Below are 21,091 nucleotides of genomic sequence, written 5' to 3'. Positions count from 1 at the left end.
ATACTTTTATTACATGAATAAGAAGTAACCAGAATCTATTAGAAACGCGAAAATGAAATACTTATATGCAATAGCAGGACGCGAACCTGCTTCCCTCGACAACATAATCACATGTTTCAAACGACAAGACCACATCGTTTATATGCAAATTTGGCCTTAATATCTCACGATCTCCAAAAGGCTTTTTACCTTTGATGCGGCCATAATTGACATTTAATTGTAACAAAGTGCACAAGAGTGACGTTTGTCATAAATCTTCAGTGCGCCATCACCTTGAAACGTCATTCTGTCATCAAGGGCGCGCTCGTTCGATAGTTTTTAGGGGCGAGAGGAAGGGGGAGGCAAACTGGGGGATATGAAGTATTGTTATTATTTTGGAAGACAAATAGCGAGTTGAAAGTGGCCATTAAAAAGTTCCGTTAAAAACATGCGTAATATCGACTTTTAGATAATTTTCTTGAAAGAAGAACACCTTTCCCTGAGAGATAGGGTGGCGCCCCCCCCCCCCCCCCTCACCGCGCACTCCCTTGCTCTAGGGTCAGAGCGTCAGAGCACCCTTGGCTGTCAAAACACGGAAGTTATAATACAGCAACAACTGAATACGATGACCCGACTGGACCGGAATGCCGTGAAATCCTATTTCACTGGTTACTCGTGTTTCGACCGAGCTGTCCCTAACGATAAGTCGGTAGGTTGGAAGCACTGTCATACGAGATCGTAACGCAGCAATAGATAGTTTCATTCACCACTGTAAACTCAACACATTCTGCTTCCTGATCAAGGGCTACGTGCAACAATATTCAGCCAAGTAAAGCTGTGAAAAACTCTGCATGCCTCACATGTGTCCCATAGACTGCATCCTAATTTGAAACAGCTAAAAGTCTGAAAGTTCATTTTACTGTTCGAGGTTCTGTTTCCTACTGTTTGCAATAAGTGTTTTAAAGGATAAATGACGTATAATTTCAGACTATCCAAATAACAAAAATGTATCCGTGTCGGTACACTAAGAACAAATATATGGAGACTCAACAAATAACTAAAACTTCTCTGGTGCTACGTTCAAGAATTTCTATTTAAAGATCATCCGTAATTTCACATGCAACATTCACACTAACAGTCAATAGCTAACACCGAACTTACGAAATCCTGTCACTATTTCCTGACACAGTCAGTCCATAAACAATCTTCATTTCATTAGATGTTCAGTTGGCAGCTACGTTCGCCGAAAATAACCACACAGTCCGTCACACAGCCACTTCTGCATAATGTGACAAGCGAAGCTACGACACGCAGTAAGGAAGGCCGGTTTCACTTCTTCAAAATAGCTTACCCGAACTGTCATTAAAGTCAGATATCTTAAACAGCTCAATTTTTAATGGGCCGCTATCTCTTGGTTCTCATCAAAACACATTTTAGCAACATTTTAACAAAATCATCAGAGCCTACATATACACAGCAATATGCACTGGTGGTTCGGTTGTAAGTGGCCTACTGTAGCCGTCGCAAAACAACTTTTTGCTTCAGGCGGCGGGAGCGCGGGCTTCTCTGATTGGCTGGTTGTAGTAACGGCCAGTGACGGATGCACTTGTTCTCGCATAACTAAGAAATTCCCCTTAACTCATCAGCCACGCCTTCTAATGGAATTTGTGTTAAATGCTAAACTAATATTCCAAAACTCGAATCTTTATCTGCAGGACTGGCATAAAAATATTGCTTCTCCAATATAATTATCACCTTTTTACACATTTTTACAGTTACTCAGTGCACATGACTCACTACACTATCGCACAATGTTATTTCACAAGCTCAGATACTCTTGATTGCTCAAAAATTCAAGAATCGTTCTTCACACGCAGTTACCATTAACTCCACACACATTTTAATAATATGCAAAACTGTACGTTTTAACTACTAAAATTTTTGTATTTCAAGGAAATTTCTACGTTTCTATGCTTATGAAAGATATTGTCTTGAAATTTATATTGCTGTCATGTAATTGCATAGTCAAAGTTTCATTAATATCGGACTATGGAAACGAATAAAACTGTAATCACAGTCTGGTGTATGATTTTGTTTCTCCTTACATGCATGAACGCTGCAGCATGTCAGAGGACGCAGTGCAAAGCGCCATCTGGGCCCTTCTCCATACATCGTCTGCAAAGGCCTGAAACTGACTTTTAAGACTGAACTATACGTGGTCTGTCTAAAAAGTATCCGACCTTTGGCCAGAAAAAATATTTCGAATACCTGACGGGGTTGGGACCCTAATCCCCTTCAAAATAGGCCTCTTATGCTTGCACACACTTAGCCCACCGATCCTTCCACTGCTGGAAGTCTTCTTTTGGAATGGTGTTCAGCTCCATCGTCGTTTTCCGCATTATCTCTTCTCTACTCTCAAAACGGGATTCTTTTAGTGGCGTCTTCAATTTTGGAAACAATCAGAAGTCGCAAGGAACCATGTCTGGAAAGTAAAGAGTTTGGCGAACGCCTGTAATTCCAAGTTTGGCCAAGAAATTTTGAATCAAGTGGGATGAATGAGCGGGGGCGTTGTCGTGATGCAGTTATCAGTTTTTCGCCGTCCACATGTCTGGTCTTTTGCGCCGAACTGAGTCACAGAGTCGCCAGAGAACATCTTGATTGTACTCTTTTGTCACTGTTTGTCCTTCTGGTGCGTATTCGTGATGCACAATTCCACAGACATCAAAGAAGACGGTCAGCATCACCTTGATTTCGCTTTGCACCTGCCGCACTTTCTTCGGCCTTGGAGAATCGGCATGCTTCCGTTGTGAGGACTGTCTTTTTGTTTCTGGGTCGTACCCGTACACCCATGACTCATCTCAGTTATCACGGTGTTCAGAACCCAGTATCAGTGTTGGTAGTGTCCAGAAGGTCCTGTGCAACGTCAAAACGGAGGTCTTTTTGTTTCGGCGACAACAACTCGGGCACGAATTTCGTAGCCACTCGGTGCATGTTTAAATAATCATGCAAAATTGCATGTGCAGAATCCTTACTCACTCCAACATCTTGTGAAATCTCCTCCACGGTCAAACGACGATCTGCAATCACCAAATTTTGCACTCTCTCAACAACAGCTGCACTCCGAGTAGTTTGGGGCCTGCCAGAACGCTGGTTACTCTCCGCTGGTGTGTGACCATTTTTGAATCGGTTGAACCACTCCTTAATTTGTGTTACACCCATTGTATCTTCTCCAAACACCTGCTGAATCTTACGATTTGTTTCACTTTGAGAATCACCAAGCTTTTGACAAAATTTGATGCAGTATCTTTGCCTGACACGTTCAGTCATCTTGAGAGAATCGGTAATCCAACGAACACGTCGTGCAACACCTCACTCAGCGACGGACAGGAGCGACTGACGCACTGGAAGGCGGGGATAAAATTCACGCATGCGCATTAAGGATCTCTTCCTTTACTGTGTACAGTGGCACCGCGCCATCGTCTCTGTTTTGCTCGGGAAAATTAAAGATCGGATACCTTTTATACGGACCTCGTACATTCCTCCTCCACAGGCGGTAATTTTAAATAAATCGTCATTAATGAAGTACAGGTTGCAAATAACTGTACGACAGAAGATAGGCTGTTAACAGAACCAAATGTTCGTAGATGGCACCAGACGAAGAATTTATTAAAAATGACTCTTCAACAAACAAAACTTTGAGGGAACCTAAGCAGGAACGGTTTCCTGAATTGTCGTAAAGTTTGCGCGAGAGAAATATATGAAGGGCTCTTGAAATATGGACGAATTTTCCTACAGCAGGTGGCGCGGAATTTAAAGCGAGTACGACGGGCTGGTGCGTGAAGACGAAGACAAGACTTCCTTTACGGCGAAGAACAACACTATGTCAGCGATTTCCGGTGGCATTTGTTTTATTTTAGGGAATACAACACGACCTACGAGTTAGGCAGTGTGTGCAACGCCAATCAGATGCCTATTTTGATATAATTTCAAATGTTACAGACTACCCGAAGGACGTTAAAAGGTCCTCGCCAGAACATCAGTCAGCAAGAAGTCTACAATAACAGTCATTCAGCGTACTCTGACAAATGGTAGGAAGCTGTTCGCAAACGATTCTTCACAGGGAAACCATCCTGAAACTGCCTGTACTTCACATCTTTAGAGGCCAAGAAAGTGGCGAATAACTAAATCATGATTCAGTACCTTAATTAGTTAAAAATAAGAAAATTATCAAAAATTGAGGGGAGGTCTTATATTCAACTCAGCACAACATAATAAGCATGTAATCTATGGCATAGTGGACGTCTACTAATTGTGGGGATACGGGTACGAAACGGAAATCACGTTAATATTCGAGACGGAAGTCTACATTCCATCACTTCCACACTAATTAGATTTCTATGATTCTGTGCTGAAACCACATTTAATGACCCAATGGAAGTAGTGTTTTGCCCCACATGAGCTGCGATCTCATCATATAAACAAAAGTCACGAAGACGCCGCCCTTGAATTTCGGTACCCTGGCTGGTAACGTATCTGTTGGCGTCATCTAGTTCCAGCTCCCATTAAGAATACACCTAAGTCCTGTCTTTCAGGATGAGCTGCTCGACCAGTGCTAGCGCCGTCGTTTTGTAATTCTACTGATTAGCTAGTGACATTCTGCTTTGTATTTCATGTAGTTTTCATAACATTTACATGCCTGCTTCATGACCTTGTAGTTTTTACTACCGTCAGGTGAAGCACGAACGTATGGCATACAAGAGAAGGGAATTGGTTCCCAAGAGAGCAACGATCAGCTTCTACTATTCGTCCATTCCTAGAAGATTTTCGGAGGGGTGGATGACGGGGGTTGGGGAGAGGGGGGGTATGAGGGGGGAGGGGGTAAATGACTGCTTTCCCTCGTTGCCTGTCTTCGTTAGGCAGACAGCACTGAAGTTAGCATGCCGTATGTATTTGTACACGAACGCAGACGTAACACACGCAGACGTTAACCACACGCGAAGCAAAAATCACGACGAGAACACGCAAGTGCCATAATCTGATTTCCCAGAAACTTAGTTCAGTAGAAGAGGAGTCAAAATAAGCGAACACGTGTGGTCAGTGGTCATAATGTTTTGGATTGTCAGTGTATTTATTATATGATATATGTGTACGGTATTTTCAGGGGTTACGATATTTTTCTATTCTCATATTTTTATATCTAATTCTTATATCAATTTATATATTAATTCTTGTATTTTACTCTTGTGTTTATTCTTCAAGAACATTTCGTGTATTCCCTCGGATGATACCGATCGTAGAAACATTTGAATCATAAATCCCGAACACCACGAGCATTGAGCGAAGACAGGTTTGCCGCAGTGACGTTTCTTCGTATGACTCTCACTCGAAAAAGAAACATCTTTAACAATGCTGCAGATTTCACGCGTTGGCGATAATTTCGTGGCGAACCACATACATCCGGATCACGTTACCGAAAACTAGCGCTTTCAGTTGATTATGAATCAAGATACACTACAGGAATTTCACCGAAAACAGTTGCAAATAATTTTCTCATTCATTTATTGCTTTTTTTCAATTCTTTCACCAAGCATACGGTTTGTAGACGACAACGTTATTCCATATGCGTTGGAAAACATTCGTGTAGTAATCATCTACGTACATGGGCAGATAAATGAAAAACAAAAATACGTGCAATAATCGGTTTGGTACTCGGGGCGCAAAATTGAGAAGTCTCTGCGTCACCACTTCAGCTAAACGATTTATCCGCTAAACTTTGATCGTCCTTTTCTCAGAAACGTTCGAGTATCTACGTATAAGCCGAGACAAGTGCTCGCTTATTTTGACTCCTCTTCCACTGAGTGAAGTTTCTGAGACGTCTTGTTATGGTATTTGCCTTGTTCTCCTCGTCAGTACAGCAAAGACACAGAATGGCAAGAACAATGCCAGTGAACACTGGATTGTATGCTGGTCTAAAGTTTGGCAAAAGCCCGAATATTGGTCCAAAGTTGTACAGCAAAGAGATGTGCAATGCTTATATATGTCGTTGTTGTTCGCCGTCTTGCAACTTGTTACAATTCTGCTGCTTCCATCAGCCAGCAGGCCAAGTGTGGTCTGCGAGTGCGCGATTGGTACAAATCACGGGACCGAAGGCTGTCAGCCGCGATGACCTCAGCCAACTCGTGACATCCGCTGCCGCAAGAAGCGCGCCGACCGCAGGGCCTATTGCAACAGTTGAGCATCACTTTCTTTTTTCTTTGTCCGTAAATACGATGCAGCTGGACGACAAAAATAAATGAAACAACTGAAATCTGTTGTTGTGATCTTCAGTCGGAAACCGGCCTTGTGCAGTTCTCCATGCTAATCTTTCCTGCGCAAGCATCTTCATTTCTGCGTAGTCACTGCAGCCTACGCCCATTTGTGCCTGCTTACTTGGTGTTCCTCTAAAATCCTCCCCCACCCCTCCACACTTCGTTAATTACCAAACTGACAATACCTTGCTGCCTCACAACATGTCCTGGCAATCTATACCTAATTTTAGTCAAGTTGTGCAAGGGCGCCCGTACGAGGGGGCAACGAGAAATATAGTGTACTCAGGTGTTTTTCTTACCAGAAAAGATTTAAAAGACAGTATAACTGGATTTTTAACAGCTTCAGAAGTGGAGCTTGTTATCGCTGATTACAAGTGTCATTCGTCTTCCACAAGATAAAAAATATTCCATTCTCGTTTGTTATTCGAAGCACCCTACTGATCTTTCGCATTCTTCCATAGCACCACATTTCAAAAGCTTATATTCTCTTCATGTCTGAACCGACTGTCGTCCTCGTTTCACTTCCATACAAGGCTACACTCCAGACATATATCTTCAGAAAAGAGTTTCTAAAGTTCAGATTTACGAGGGCAGTTCAATAAGTAATGCAACACATTTTTTTTCTGAAACAGGGGTTGTTTTATTCAGCATTGAAATACACCAGGTTATTCCCCAATCTTTTAGCTACACAACACTATTTTTCAACGTAATCTCCATTCAATGCTACGGCCTTACGCCACTTGAAATGAGGGCCTGTATGCCTGCACGGTACCATTCCACTGGTCGATGTTGGAGCCAACGTCGTACTGCATCAATAACTTCTTCATCATCCGCGTAGTGCCTCCCACGGATTGCGTCCTTCATTAGGCCAAACATATGGAAATCCGACGGTGCGAGATCGGGGCTGTAGGGTGCATGAGGAAGAACAGTCCACTGAAGTTTTGTGAGCTCCTCTCGGGTGCGAAGACTTGTGTGAGGTCTTGTGTTGTCATGAAGAAGGAGAAGTTCGTTCAGATTTTTGTGCCTACGAACACGCTGAAGTCGTTTCTTCAATTTCTGAAGAGTAGCACAATACACTTCAGAGTTGATCGTTTGACCATGGGGAAGGACATCGAACAGAATAACCCCTTCAGCGTCCCAGAAGACTGTAACCATGACTTTACCGGCTGAGGGTATGGCTTTAAACTTTTTCTTGGTAGGGGAGTGGGTGTGGCGCCACTCCATTGATTGCTGTTTTGTTTCAGGTTCGAAGTGATGAACCCATGTTTCATCGCCTGTAACAATCTTTGACAAGAAATTGTCACCCTTAGCCACATGACGAGCAAGCAATTCCGCACAGATGGTTCTCCTTTGCTCTTTATGGTGTTCGGTTAGACAATGAGGGACCCAGCGGGAACAAACCTTTGAATATCCCAACTGGTGAACAATTGTGACAGCACTACCAACAGAGATGTCAAGTTGAGCACTGAGTTGTTTGATGGTGATCCGTCGATCATCTCAAACGAGTGTGTTCGCACGCTCCGCCATTGCAGGAGTCACAGCTGTGCACGGCCGGCCCGCACGCGGGAGATCAGACAGTCTTGCTTGACCTTGCGGCGATGATGACACACGCTTTGCCCAACGACTCACCGTGCTTTTGTCCACTGCCAGATCACCGTAGAAATTCTGCAAGCGCCTATGAATATCTGAAATGCCCTGGTTTTCCGCCAAAAGAAACTCGATCACTGCCCATTGTTTGCAACGCACATCCGTTACAGACGCCATTTTAACAGCTCCTTACAGCGCTGCCACCTGGCGGAAGTCAATGAAACTATACGAGACAAAGCGGGAATGTTTGAAAATATTCCACAAGAAATTTCCGCTTTTTTCAACCAAAATTGGCCGAGAAAAAAAATGTGTTGCATTACTTATTGAACTGCCCTCGTATATTAGATGTTAACAAATACCTCATTTTCAAAAATTATTTTTCTTCTTATTGCCAGTCTGTACCTTATATCTTCCCTGCTTCACTCATCATCAGTTATTTTCCTGCTCAAATAGTAAAACTCAACAACTACTTTTAGTGTCTGATTTCCTGATCTAATTCCCTTGGCATAGCATTTGACTACACGCCATTGCCCTTGTTTTGCTTGTTGTGATGTTCACCTTATAATCTCGTTTCAAGGCACTGTCCATTCCGTTCAGCTGCTTTTCCAAGTCCTTAGCCGTCTCTTGAGATAATTACAAAGTCATCGGCAAACTTAAAAGTCTTTACTTCTTCTCTGTGAACTTTAAGTCATCCAACTTTTCTTTAGTTTCATTTACTGCCTGCACAATGTGCGGTACAGATTGAATAATATCAGGGATAGGCCACAACCTTGTCTCACTCCCTTCACAACCAGTGCTTCCCTTTCATGCTCTTCAACTCTTGTAACTGCTGTCTGGTTACTGGTTTCTCTACAGGCTGTAAATAACATTTTCTTTCTGTATATTATCCATGTTACCTTCAGAATGTCAAGGAGTGTAATCCTCTCAACATTGTCCAAAGCTGTCCCTAAATCTACAAGTTTCCCTTTCTTTTGTCTGTATTCTAAGTTAAGTTTTAGGGTCAGCATTACTTTGCTTATCGCTATATTTCTCAAGAACCTCTAACTCATCCTCCCCATGGTCAACTGTTATTGTTGTTGCTGTTGTTGTTGCAGCTTCGTCACGGTCATCAGTGCCCGTATATTGATTGTAGGATAGGAATTGGGCTAGAACATACAACATGAGGGTATGCTAAAATACAACAGAAGGTAACATATTGTTCTCCTTGTATTCTTTCTCAAATGTTCCGCTAAACAGTGTAACGGAGCAAAGCAATTCAAGGTGGACAATTAAAATATTTATATCAGACATGAAGAGCTATGAAGAGAAAAGTGCAGAAACGACAACTGGCTAATGGTGAAGATAAAAACTGGATGAGTCAATCGACCTCTAACATACTAAGATTTTTGCCCTAATAGCCTAGGTAGAAAGGGAGACAAAACACAAAATCGTAAAATACGAGCCACATTTATCTCACTATCACCTAAAATGAAGGGGAGCTCTGCCAGTAAACCATCTTGTATCCCTCGGCGTTCCATAAACTACAGTCATTTACAATATGGCGAACTGGAAACAGTACACCATATGCATCACAGATGGGCAGTTCTTCACGTCTGAGAAGGAAGCCATGGGTCAGAGTGCTGTGTCCTACTCGAAGTCGTGTTAAATAGATTTTATCACTTCTAACTGATTGGAATGAGGTGCACCACAGCCTCACAGTCCCTTTTATTGATTGCAACTTATTATCCATTATGCCCAGCCTCTCTTCCTCCCAAAGACGCATGACAGACCTTGACAGCAATCTGTGGTCAGCTTCTCAGTCACGGGAACTGACAATGGGCGGGAGAGCAGTGTGCTGACCACGTTGCCCTGCATATCCACATCCAGTGATCCCTAAGGTCTGAGGATGACACGGCGGCAGCTCGGTACCATTGAGCCTTCAAGACCTGTTCGTACAATGTTTGGTTTATTTGTGGCCAGCTTCTACCAGGTTTTGCATTCTTTTATAAATAATTTAAGTCACTGTTTTGCAACTTTAACTTACTACACCGATGGTTCAGCAATATTCACATCTGTCAGCACCTGCCCTGTTTGGAACAGGAATTATTACTTTCTTCTTGTAGTCTGAGGGTATTTCACCTGTCTGCTAGTGAAAGATCCTTGAATCTCTCGTAGTGTTAGAATATATTATTCAAAATAAATAGAGAAAACTAGCTGCAGTGGAAGTTTTCCAGTAGAGTAGACCACTTACTCTTACACACGCTGCCATTGGATGTTATTTAGTCACGCAGATGGAAGAAAATATAAAATATGCATAACTGTTTCAATTAGCGGTCCTCAAAACTGATAAGGAGGTTATGCAGGAAAGGATTTACAGAGCTGTCAGAAGAACCTCACAGTGGTAGGTCTGCTGGCAGAGCTTCCATTCTCGGGTAGATGGCAGTTGTGGTAGGCTCCACTGCATCCCATGCTTGTGTCGCATCATTGCCAGGAGAGCTTCTGTGGTATCCCAGTGTGAAAGGGCCCTGAAGCATGCATAATCCAGATGGGCAGATACTTAGGGCACTGAGAGGAAAAGTGGCAATGAGATACCACAATTTGGAAATGCACATAGAAAAGAAAACAAATGTATTGGTTTTTCATTACATTGCGAAGGTACTACTAACAAAGAAGAGAAACTAGTTCCACTGAAGCTTTTGCTGTTTCTGGAAGAAAAGAACTATAGTCTGATTAAAACTGCTTGATAGTTGACACTTCACATGTTGGAGGTGTCTTCACTCTTGCCAAACTGCCACAACAGATGGTTAGTTCACTTCCAATTCCTTGTCTGGATATTTTTTGTTGTTGTGTGGATCCTGAATCCTGGGTCTGGCCCTTTTATTTTACATTTCATCACACATGATAAACACATCTAAAACAACACTCCCAGAATGATGGCAACAAAATAACGCACTTCGTACACAGCACTAGCCAAATGCTACCAGATTCTTTTGCACAAGATGCAGTTCAGCTTCACATATTCAGTTGTTATCATCACAGAGATCAGCTCACAGCAGGTAAGCTTCATATGACACTGCGTGAAACTGAACCTTTTAAAGGCAGCAGATGATCATTGCAACTGGTTGTAGAGATAAACAAATATAACAACATAATCGAAACATTTTCTGTAGAGCAGTGGTGTAGCTAGATTAGATTAGATTAGATTAGTTTTTCGTTCCATAGATCCATGCTGAGGAGATCCTTGTCGATGTGGAACATGTCAATTCCTTTTTTTTTTTTTTTTTTTTCTTTTAAGCTGAAATAACAATGCTAATAGTATGAATATATACAATACATCATTTGTTTCTATTAAAAAATTCTTCAATGGAGTAGAAGGAGTTGCCCACTAGTAAGTCTTTCAGGCTCCTTTTAAACTGATCTTTATTTGTAACTAAATTTTTTATGCTTGCTGGCAAATTATTGAAGATGAGTGTTCCTGAATAGTGGACCCCTTTTTGAACTAAAGTAAGTGCTTTTAAGTCCTTGTGTAGATCATTTTTGTTCCTGGTATTGTATGTATGAATTGAGCTGTTTGTTGGAAAAAGAGATATATTATTTAGGACAAATTTCATTAAGGAGTATATATACTGAGAGGCAGTAGTTAGTATACCCAGTTCTTTGAAGAGGTTTCTACAGGACGTCCGTAAATTTACTCCACAAATAATATGTATTACACCCTTTTGGACTCTGAAAACTTTTTGTTTGACTTGAAGATTTACCCCAAAATATTATACCATATGACATTATGGAATGAAAGAATGCAAGCTTTTTCATTTTTATGTTGCCTATGTCTGCTAACACTCGAAATGCAAACAGATCTGTTAAGGCGTTTCTGCAGTTCTGGGATGTGCTACTCCCAACTGAATTTATTATCAAGTTGTAATCCCAGGACTTTTAAGACTGTCAACCTCGTATGTATGGTTTCCATTTTTTCCCCCACTTCTTTTCCGCATGTGCACACAATGCAATTGGGGTACGTACAACTGCTGTGGTTAATAACAAGTTGTTGTCAGCCATCTTGAACTTTGACAAAAACTTTGATGACAGTGTAATACCCCTTCTAGCGCTATGTCAAAGATCTTTGTCAAATATATTTGATGGAATATTTGATCACATCTTTGATCAAATCTTTGACAAAGAAATTTGATAGTGTAATACCGGCCTTAGCAAAAGGTGTTTAGTTTACTTGTAGCACAGAAACTGAAGTTTTTTCTTTCTTGAGTTTGCTCGTACAGGACAGCTTTAATCACCATGAGCAAAGTGAGTGTGATTAAAAGTTCTGCTGCAGCTTGCTCACTACCATTTCCTTGGATACATTGCACATCAAGGGGTTGTATTTAGGTTAGGACACGAGTGTACATTCAGGGCCACAAAATGTGTTGTCTGTTGCAGTTCAGTTACTGATCATTTAAAATCAGCTGTGGACAGAGCATCTCGCATTCCTGCCATACCTGATGGCACCAGCTTCCAACATCACTCCGCATTACATGAACAGCATTTCAGAACTTGTAAAGTGATCTGCCATGTTTGCATGTCACCTTTAACTGAACAGTAACCAATGTGGCATCACTGCAGCACCAATTCACAGATGTTAACTATGATGTAATTTTAAACAGACTATAGACTAATTATATCCAAATATTGCACTTTGAAGGTACGTACCAACGGTGGTATCTATTTTTTCAGACGAAAGGTTGTTTTCTCTTTCAAAAATAATTACAAATTCTCACTGGACTACTACTTTGAAAGGAATAACGGTACTTGTGCCTTATCTGGAATGCAAATTGAAAGTAAAATTGTAAACAGGATTAGTTCTAATGATATTAATTGATGACTCTGCTGAAAAGAAGTAAAGGTATACTGCTACCTTGCTAGTTACATTTATTTTCATGATTTCACAATGAAATACATTTGGTTCTTTTCTTTTTGGACTAGATAGGTTGAAGGGGATACAAGGTGTGGGAACTGGGTGTAGGTAATTAGTAGTGGCTGAAAGTGCAACAACTCTTTAGCTCCTTCAACTACATTTGGGTTTCCAGTACCTAAAAAGTTTGTCATCTGAAATAGGAAAAGTAGAGCCTCATCCAGTGGTATGCCACACTAGAGTCCAGCACACTCCTAAAAAAGTAGATTGTTAACAAAAGTGATTAAAAGAAAAGGATCTTGTTGTTAGGTAGTAGCCATGGCAGGGCTGTGGTCCAGATGGTATAAAACAAATTAGGAATAGGGTAATTACGAGGCCCAAGTATTGAGAAGCCAATTGCTAGTCTTATCCAGGTGACAAAGGATGTAGGCAAGTTGTGCAAGGGTTTTATCAAAGAGGGTCATGTGATCATAGGAGATGGAGCAGTGAACAGGCTGACTAAAGACAGCAATTACAGCGTAAGGGGTGACCTGGATGGAATACAAGTAGCAAATTCACACAGATGTACAAGTTTCATAGAAGTCCTGCAGCACCATGACTGCCCTGTGTCAACATTCCTGTGAGCTGTGAGAACATGGAGTTGAGGAAGCTACTGCTCATGTAAATGAAAACTCATATGAGTGCAGCACCCTTTGCTACAATTGTACTGTCAAACAAAGCAAGATCTCTGTGCTGATGTCAGAGGAGTACCTTCTTCAGCTTAGAGCCAAGATATGGCCAGCCTTTTGTGAAAGAAGTCGCAATAGCAGAAGAGCCTCACAAAATGTTTCAGAATGCACAAAAAGTATTGTTAACTTACCACAAAATTAAAGGATAAAGTAGAAGGGCTTCTTGCCTGTTTGGAAAAATTAGAGAGCCCTGAAAAAAAGTAGACAACCTGTGTCTACCTGAACACCTCGTAAACTACAGGGTTAGAGAAGTTAAATGTAAAAGATCATACTCTAAAATCATGTTCATGTGGAACTAATATGGAAAAAGGGGAGGTGGGGGTCGGGGCTGTTACATACAGGGTGATTCAGCTGCCCCACCTATGGGTTTAATGCAACTCATAATGCCTTCAAACAACATGCTTGACGTATTCATATTCTCTAACCCGCTGCACACAAACTGTTAGTCCTACAGAAAAAATGGACAGCACCTTTTCGTAGAAAATTTAATGTAGTTACATTTTGTACTGGAATATGTTTTTTGCTGGCGGCCATAGTTTTCAAGTTATTCAAGAAAAACATACTTGAAGGTCACATTTGTATGTTTCCCTTGAATAAATAAAAAACCATGCCTGCTAGCAAAAATGTATCCCAGTACAAAACTTAATTACATTAAATTTCCTACAAAAATGTCCTGTTCATTTTTTCTGTGGGACTATCAGTTTGCACGTAGTGAGTAGGAGAATATGAAAATCTCGTGCATTGTTTTTGAAGGTGTTGCAGGTTGCATAAAACCCATAGGTAGGGGCAGCTGAATCACCTTGTGCATAAAGACAGAAAACAAGTTCAAAAACATTGAGAGTAGTATATTTTGTAGTTATCAGCACATAGAAGTGTGCACTTGTGAATTAATACTGAAATGCAGATCACTTTCAGTTGTAACTGTGCATAGATCCCCACTGGGAAATTTTGAACTTTTTGTGGGGTGTATGGATTCCTTACCATGCAGTTAATAGGCTGTGATGATTTCAATGTAGCTTTCCCAGAGAACGTGGACAGTAAAATTACCTGAAAACCTTATTTGGATCCTACAATTTGAGTTCAGTAATTACATTTGCAACACAGATATAAAGACAGCAGGACGCTAATTGGTAATGTTTTCATTGACAAAGCTCAAAGCAAGAAAATAACTATATGCCCTGCAGCAAATGTTCTCTCTGATTACAATGTACAGTTAGTTAGGATAAATAAGACAGTGCCTTCCAGTATAGATTCCCCTCTCTGGAAATAAGTTTGAATAATTAATTATGCCAGGAAAATATTTTTAAGAAAAGTTTACACAAGGTGATGTGGGATGAAATTTATAGTGATTCAAACAATGACACAAAATTTGATCTATTCTGTTACAAATTCACATCATTATTTGAAAATGTCTTTTCTCATAAACCAATTAGAAAGGACATTAAACAGCCATGAAAAAATCATGGATCACTAGAGGGATTAAAGTATCTCGAGAACTGTATCTGTTGGCAAGAACAAAAACTACTAAGAACAGTTCTTCACAACACAGACCGAAGTCTGTATGAAATTAGTGTAACATGAGACATGATAAAAGCTTTTAAACGAAAGGGCTGTAAATGATTTGTAAAGTAGCAGGTGTGTTTAATAACCATAGTTGAAAATATAGGTACAAGCAGTTCAAGAGAAAAATCAAGTAATATATTGAAAAAGCTACTCATATAAAAAATCAATCATACAGATGTCTCACCCATTTCCCCTTCTAAAATTAAGAAAATTTTATAGTCTCTCATCTAGATCTGATGGTGTTTCCATCACAGTGCTAAGGACTCATTCTAATAAGTGCTATCTTTTCTTAAGTATATAATGTGTCACTATACCTCAAAGTAAAAGAATTTCGTGACTGATACAGTGTAGTAGTAGAGAGCAGTGTTGCCAACATGCAACCAGCCATGCTTGACAAGGTTCTGCATGCACCTACAAAACCGGCAACACAGCAAACATATAGTACTCAAAGAGAACTATGATTGGCTGGCGGCTAGCCCCTATCACTCAACTCATTGAAACATCAGCCACAAAGTTATTTTCATCAATTTGTAACTCAAGGTAATTACCCAGAGAGATTGAAATATGCCAAGAAGTCAGAAACTACCAATCCAGAATGATATCCTACTTGATTAATAATAATATCCTTAATAAATTACTGTTCAGATTTCAGAAGAGATGATCAACTGAGAATGCCATTTACATGTTCACTCAGCAAATTTTATGCGTAAAATGCGTAAATGCTGTGACCGATCAATAGTATTTGACCCTATGTATCACAATATCCTGCTAGATAAACTGAGGTTTTATTGAATTGATGGCGCAGCCACCACTTTAACAAAGTGAATGCAGAAAGTTGTACTTAATAATTCAACTAATGTAAGCAGGGGAGAATCTTCTGACAGGGAGAAATCATTTGTGAGAATCCACAAGGCTCAATATTTGACCCACTATGGTTTGTTGTACGTATAAACAACCTTCCATCTAATAAACAGCAAGCACAATTAGTTCTATTTGCACATGACAAAAATACAAACATCATCAAAAGAAATGGGAATAATGTTCTTAAAAGTTTTGTTGAATAATTTCCTGCAAATGGTCTCACTCTCAATTTCAAAAAGACACAACATTTTCAGTTCTGCATATCTGGAGGTACTACATCAACAGTAAACATAGTGAATGGCAAGGAAATAGTAAGTAGTGCAGAAACTTCAGAAATTTTAGGTGTCTGTATTGATGATAATTTAAACTGAAAAAAAAAAAAAAAAGCTTCTAAAGCAACTCAGTTCAGCCACATTTGCACTTTGAATCACTGCAGATCTTGGGAATAGATAAACACTTCAGTGAATATATGCTGTATATTTTCATTCAATAGTATCTTGTGGAAAAATGTTCTGGAGTAACACATCTCTAAGAAAGAAAATTTTGGTTTCTCAAAACTGTGCTTAGAAGCATCTTGTAGATATCTGTTTCAGGAGTTAGGCATTTTGACTACTGTTTCCCAGCGTATTTATTTCCCCATGAAGTTCATTGTAAATAACACACTACAGTTCAAAAGGAACAATGATGTAAATTACTACAATACCAAAAGAAAAAATGACATTTATTTTCCACAATTATGTTGTCTTTAGCACAAAAAGGGGGTGCATATTGGTGACACCAAAATTTTTGGTCATTTACTTTCTGTCAGACAGCAAACTTCAATTTGAAAACAAACTGAAAATGTTTCTCCTTGACATCTCCCTCCCTTCTGTACAAGAATTTCTGTTTATGAATATGTTGAAGGTGATGGGTAGAATTTGCTAATTTATATCTATATGTTTTCAAAAAAAGTCAGAAATTAGCCATACTTACAGGAATGTGCAATACGAACATAAAATGACTCTTTGCACACCATTACGGGGAAAGGGGGTGGTGGGGGGGGGGGGGGGGGGCTGTGACAGGGAGTGACATGGAGCGACATACTGTGATCCCCCCCATAACCAAACCCCAGATCTGCACCTGCTGTGATAACTATGCAACCATCATCATCAGTAATGTTATTTTCCTTAAAAATAAAACAGAAAAGTTGAACAATATAATTACTTTTTATTTGTCAGTAGTTACAAATTTAATTAACAAAGTAGTTATAAGAAAAGTATTTGTCACATTGCTAAAATATATATTTTAGTGAAGATAATTTTTCTTCTTTTCTAGCGATTGCGTCACTTTGCTGACTGGTCAACAAATTCTCCAGAGTTTCACATTCTCCATGAAGTGCAAAATGGCTTTGTAGATACATTTATTAAATCCAATCTGTGCAATAAGCGTTTTCTGGACACTACATCAGATGACAGTGAGACAGTGAGTCTTGATCATTGGCTCATACAGTGGAGTAAATTAGTGAAAACTGCCCAGAACTTGTATGACTTTCCTCTCTGGCTGCAATACTTTGCAAAAATTATTTTCCTTGTAATGAACAGAAGTGGTAAGTTTGAATAAACAGTTAAGTTTTGAGAGATAATGTATGAAAATGAAATATTTCACATACTTGTAGGCATTTTCAATATAAATTCTTCCTTGTAGGGTCCGGGATCATCTCAAAGGATGAGCTCAGAATATTCTATTCATCTTTTCTTGGGTTTGAAAAAAAGGCTATAGATGAATTCATTGACTTGGCATACGACAATCTGACCTCGGTAAGTTACTATTGGACATATTATTGCAAGAATTAATTGAAAGATAGGTAATAAAAGAATGAGAAGAGAGCTTGTGATAAGGAACATTGCAGAAGCAAATGAATAACATTACTCTAAAATAAGTAAAAACAAGGAAATTGAAAATGTCTCTGAATCTTTGAAATATACAAAATGTTACAGTTCTTAAAGTGTTTATTAAAATGTAGAAATTTCTGCCATTTATTGGATCTGTTTTGGACTACAGTATAACACATTAGCAATTAGTGGTTTATTCCCTACAACTTACCATGACATCCAGACTGCAACAGACATGATAGCTACCCCCTGAACCATACTAGTACAATTGCTGTATAATGGTGGAGACAAAAGGATAATTTCTAGTGATGGTCCAATTTCTCTACCTCACATATTCTGAAAACATTTCTTTTCTGCCTGTATGGTCTGTGAGCATTTCGCCTAGAACAGCCTAATGCATGCTCACAATGTGGCTTGCAAAAAGACTATTCTTCAGATGAAGGTTTATTTGAACTCCATGATTTGTATACTTAGGAGGTTTGTCCATAAAATAAGGTTCCCAGTTATCTTTGACAATGATAAACATGTTTATTGACATTGCACAGTATATAGTGGAAGCTTAGACTTTTGGCATAGTTGCTATTGAGATCAATGCATTTTTGCATGCAGTGTACCATCTTCTGTATGCCTGCATCGTAGAACTCTCACACCAGCTCCTCTCCGGTTGTGGAATGTGTCCCACCCAAGTGTTTCTTCAGTTCAGAGAAGATACGGAAGTCACTTGGGGCTATGCCAGACTGTAGGGTGTGTGTGTGTGACAGTATCCCATCCAAATTTTTTGATAAGACTAGTTGTGACATGGATGATGTGCAGACAAGTGTTGCAATGATGGAAATGCACTCCCTTTGTGAGCATGCATCTCCTCTTGTTTTGGATCATACGTTAAAGTTTCTTCAACTTTTCACAGTAGTGGTCTGCGTTGATATTTGTACTGGAAGGCAGGAATTCACACAACAAAAACCCCTTTCTATCTGAAAACAAGCTGGCAGACAGTGTTCATTTAAACTTTCGTGGCTTCAGTGACGCTGAATGTTTCCACTGATGAGATTGTTGCTTCATTTCCAGTGTTGTGTAGTGAACCCAGGTCACATCCTCAGTGACAATAGAGTCAAAGAATTCCTTGCCATCAGTTGCATAGGCCTGAAAAAATTTGCGGGCTGCTTCCACACATTTCTGTTTTTGGTCTTCCATAAGCATTCTCGAGACCTACCTTGCACAAATTGTGGCATATCCTAAATGATCTGTCAAAATTTTGTCAATTGTGGTCTTGCTAACATCAAGGATCATCTTGCAGAGCTCTTGAACCATCCCACTTCAATCTTTTAGCATTGCTTCACAATCATTTCGTCCAAAACAGATGGCTGTCCAGAATGCTGTTCATCATGGACATCTGTATGTCTGTCTTTGAATTCTCTGCACCATTTGCGCACATTGTATGCTCAAGCATGTTCCTCTGTAGACTTCACACAGTTGGGAATGAATGTCCACTGGCAAAGTCTTTTTTGCACACAAAAAATGAATTACAGAGCATAATTCACACCTGGCCTTAGATGCAAATGAGTGCTCCAGCTGCCAAGCCAAGACTGAGCATTGCACACAACTCGCCAATGTGGGAAATGGGAAACGGAGAACCAAGCTATGTCAACATTATCGGATCACGTGTAACAGCATTCTTCACATCTGGAGGTACTTGGGAACATTATTTTAAGGACAACCCTCATATTTTTATTCATCAAAATTCATTAACCCTTGTCAGCTTAGTCATTGTCCTTTCATCTTTCTTTCCCTGTCACTTCTCTCTTCCATGTCCTTCCCGCTTGCTCCGCCTAAGGTAACCACAGCTATAGCAATGAGAAAATCATCAACTTCTTTATGTGTCTATCTGTTGACCAATAGGCTTCTATATGGTGAATGGTTGTCTGTACTTAAGGCAACTCAGTTTCAGTTATTCATTACAGCTTGTCTTCTGAATTAAACTGAGGTCTCTCTTTTCAATAGAAAATACTGTAATAGCTCATTAAAACAAATAATGTTTATCATTATTGTGTTTTCAACACAACAGATGTTAACCCGTATTTTCCATGCTTTCTTCCTTGCAGTTTCTGGGTATCAAAAATTGGCAATAAAAAAGTAAAGAGGGGTTTAACGAAATAAATGGGTAGAATATGTACCAGAGAGACAATGGAAGGTTCTGGATAAGAGGCAAAAGCAACCCATAATAAAAGTAGATTTCTATCATATAGTCTTAATACAAACATAAGCTTTCAGGTGTGTGTGTGTGTGTGTGTGTGTGTGTGTGTGTGTGTGTGTAAATTTCATAGAATTAATTGGTTTCTTTGTTTGATTTTTCAGAATGGTGACTACAAACTCCGCTACTCAATTTATCGTTTGTGTTTCTCGAATTTCCTGTTAGGCCGTTTTCCTCATGGTCCTGGCCAGTTCTTATTTGGAACATACGAAGGAGAAACTAAATACTCAGCAATGTTCCCAATTGACTATAGTGCAATGAACAGCCCACCTGAAGCACTTGAACAATATAGTCCACACAAGAAGAGCAATAGGCACTCAGTTATTGTGTAAAGCACAATATTAACATAAACAAGGTTTGAATATGAAATGTATAAGCATAAACATAATGAGCTTTATGTTTTTTGTGAAACTGATAAATGTTTTACAGATTTCCTAAAAAATTGCCTAAGCGATAGACAAGACAATCTCTGTAAAAGACTGTTGTTGTGTGAGCATTGAGGTGATGAACTATCGTTACCAAAATGAATAATCACTTGTTGAAGTGTTTGGTGCAAACTGGTTTCTCATTCTGGAAGCTAACAGAATAAAACAAACACTGACTTCTGTAACCTCAAACTACATTCAGTATTATGAAAATGATATTTTAGTGCACAAATAATTTTGTAGGTTATTTCTTTTATTAATGAATGTACATTCCACAGATGATATGCAAAAGTCTTATGAAATATGTGTCATGCAAGGCACATATCTTGCTTTTACCTCAGTTGTCAATGTAAATACACATTTCTTGTGGCACTTAATAAATATAGTGTATGACACAGATCACAAATGCCATCTCTTTATGATATGTAAGATTACAAGATATTCTGCCTGTTGTGTCTATAGCTTTCTGCATTGTTACTTATTGTCACAGAATTCACTCACATAAAAATGTTATGAGCTTGTACTCACTGACAGCATATGGATTTCGAAAATGACAAGTTTTATTGTAGTGATGAGGTTTATGCTCATGTTTTCCATAACCGTATGTTAGTCTTGTCACCAAACTGTTTCCACCAATTA

At 39.5% G+C, this 21,091-nt stretch overlaps 1 protein-coding gene across 1 annotated transcript in view; it reads left to right on the top strand.

Moving 5' to 3' along the window:
- The window catches only part of LOC124802905, a 262,458-nt gene extending 241,821 nt beyond the window's left edge, over nt 1–20,637 (top strand). The window contains exons 5-7 of the mRNA XM_047263974.1: nt 17,223–17,493; nt 17,592–17,704; nt 20,132–20,637. Of these exons, the coding sequence (XP_047119930.1) occupies nt 17,223–17,493; nt 17,592–17,704; nt 20,132–20,359 (612 nt within the window). The 3' untranslated portion in view covers nt 20,360–20,637. The remainder of the gene's footprint in view (nt 1–17,222; nt 17,494–17,591; nt 17,705–20,131) is intronic.
- Nucleotides 20,638–21,091: the final 454 nt, after the last annotated feature.

The sequence above is a fragment of the Schistocerca piceifrons genome, chromosome 1 (genome assembly GCF_021461385.2).
Source record: "Schistocerca piceifrons isolate TAMUIC-IGC-003096 chromosome 1, iqSchPice1.1, whole genome shotgun sequence".
Classification (NCBI taxonomy): Eukaryota; Metazoa; Arthropoda; class Insecta; order Orthoptera; family Acrididae; genus Schistocerca; species Schistocerca piceifrons.
This window is presented reverse-complemented; position numbering and strand designations above follow the sequence as displayed.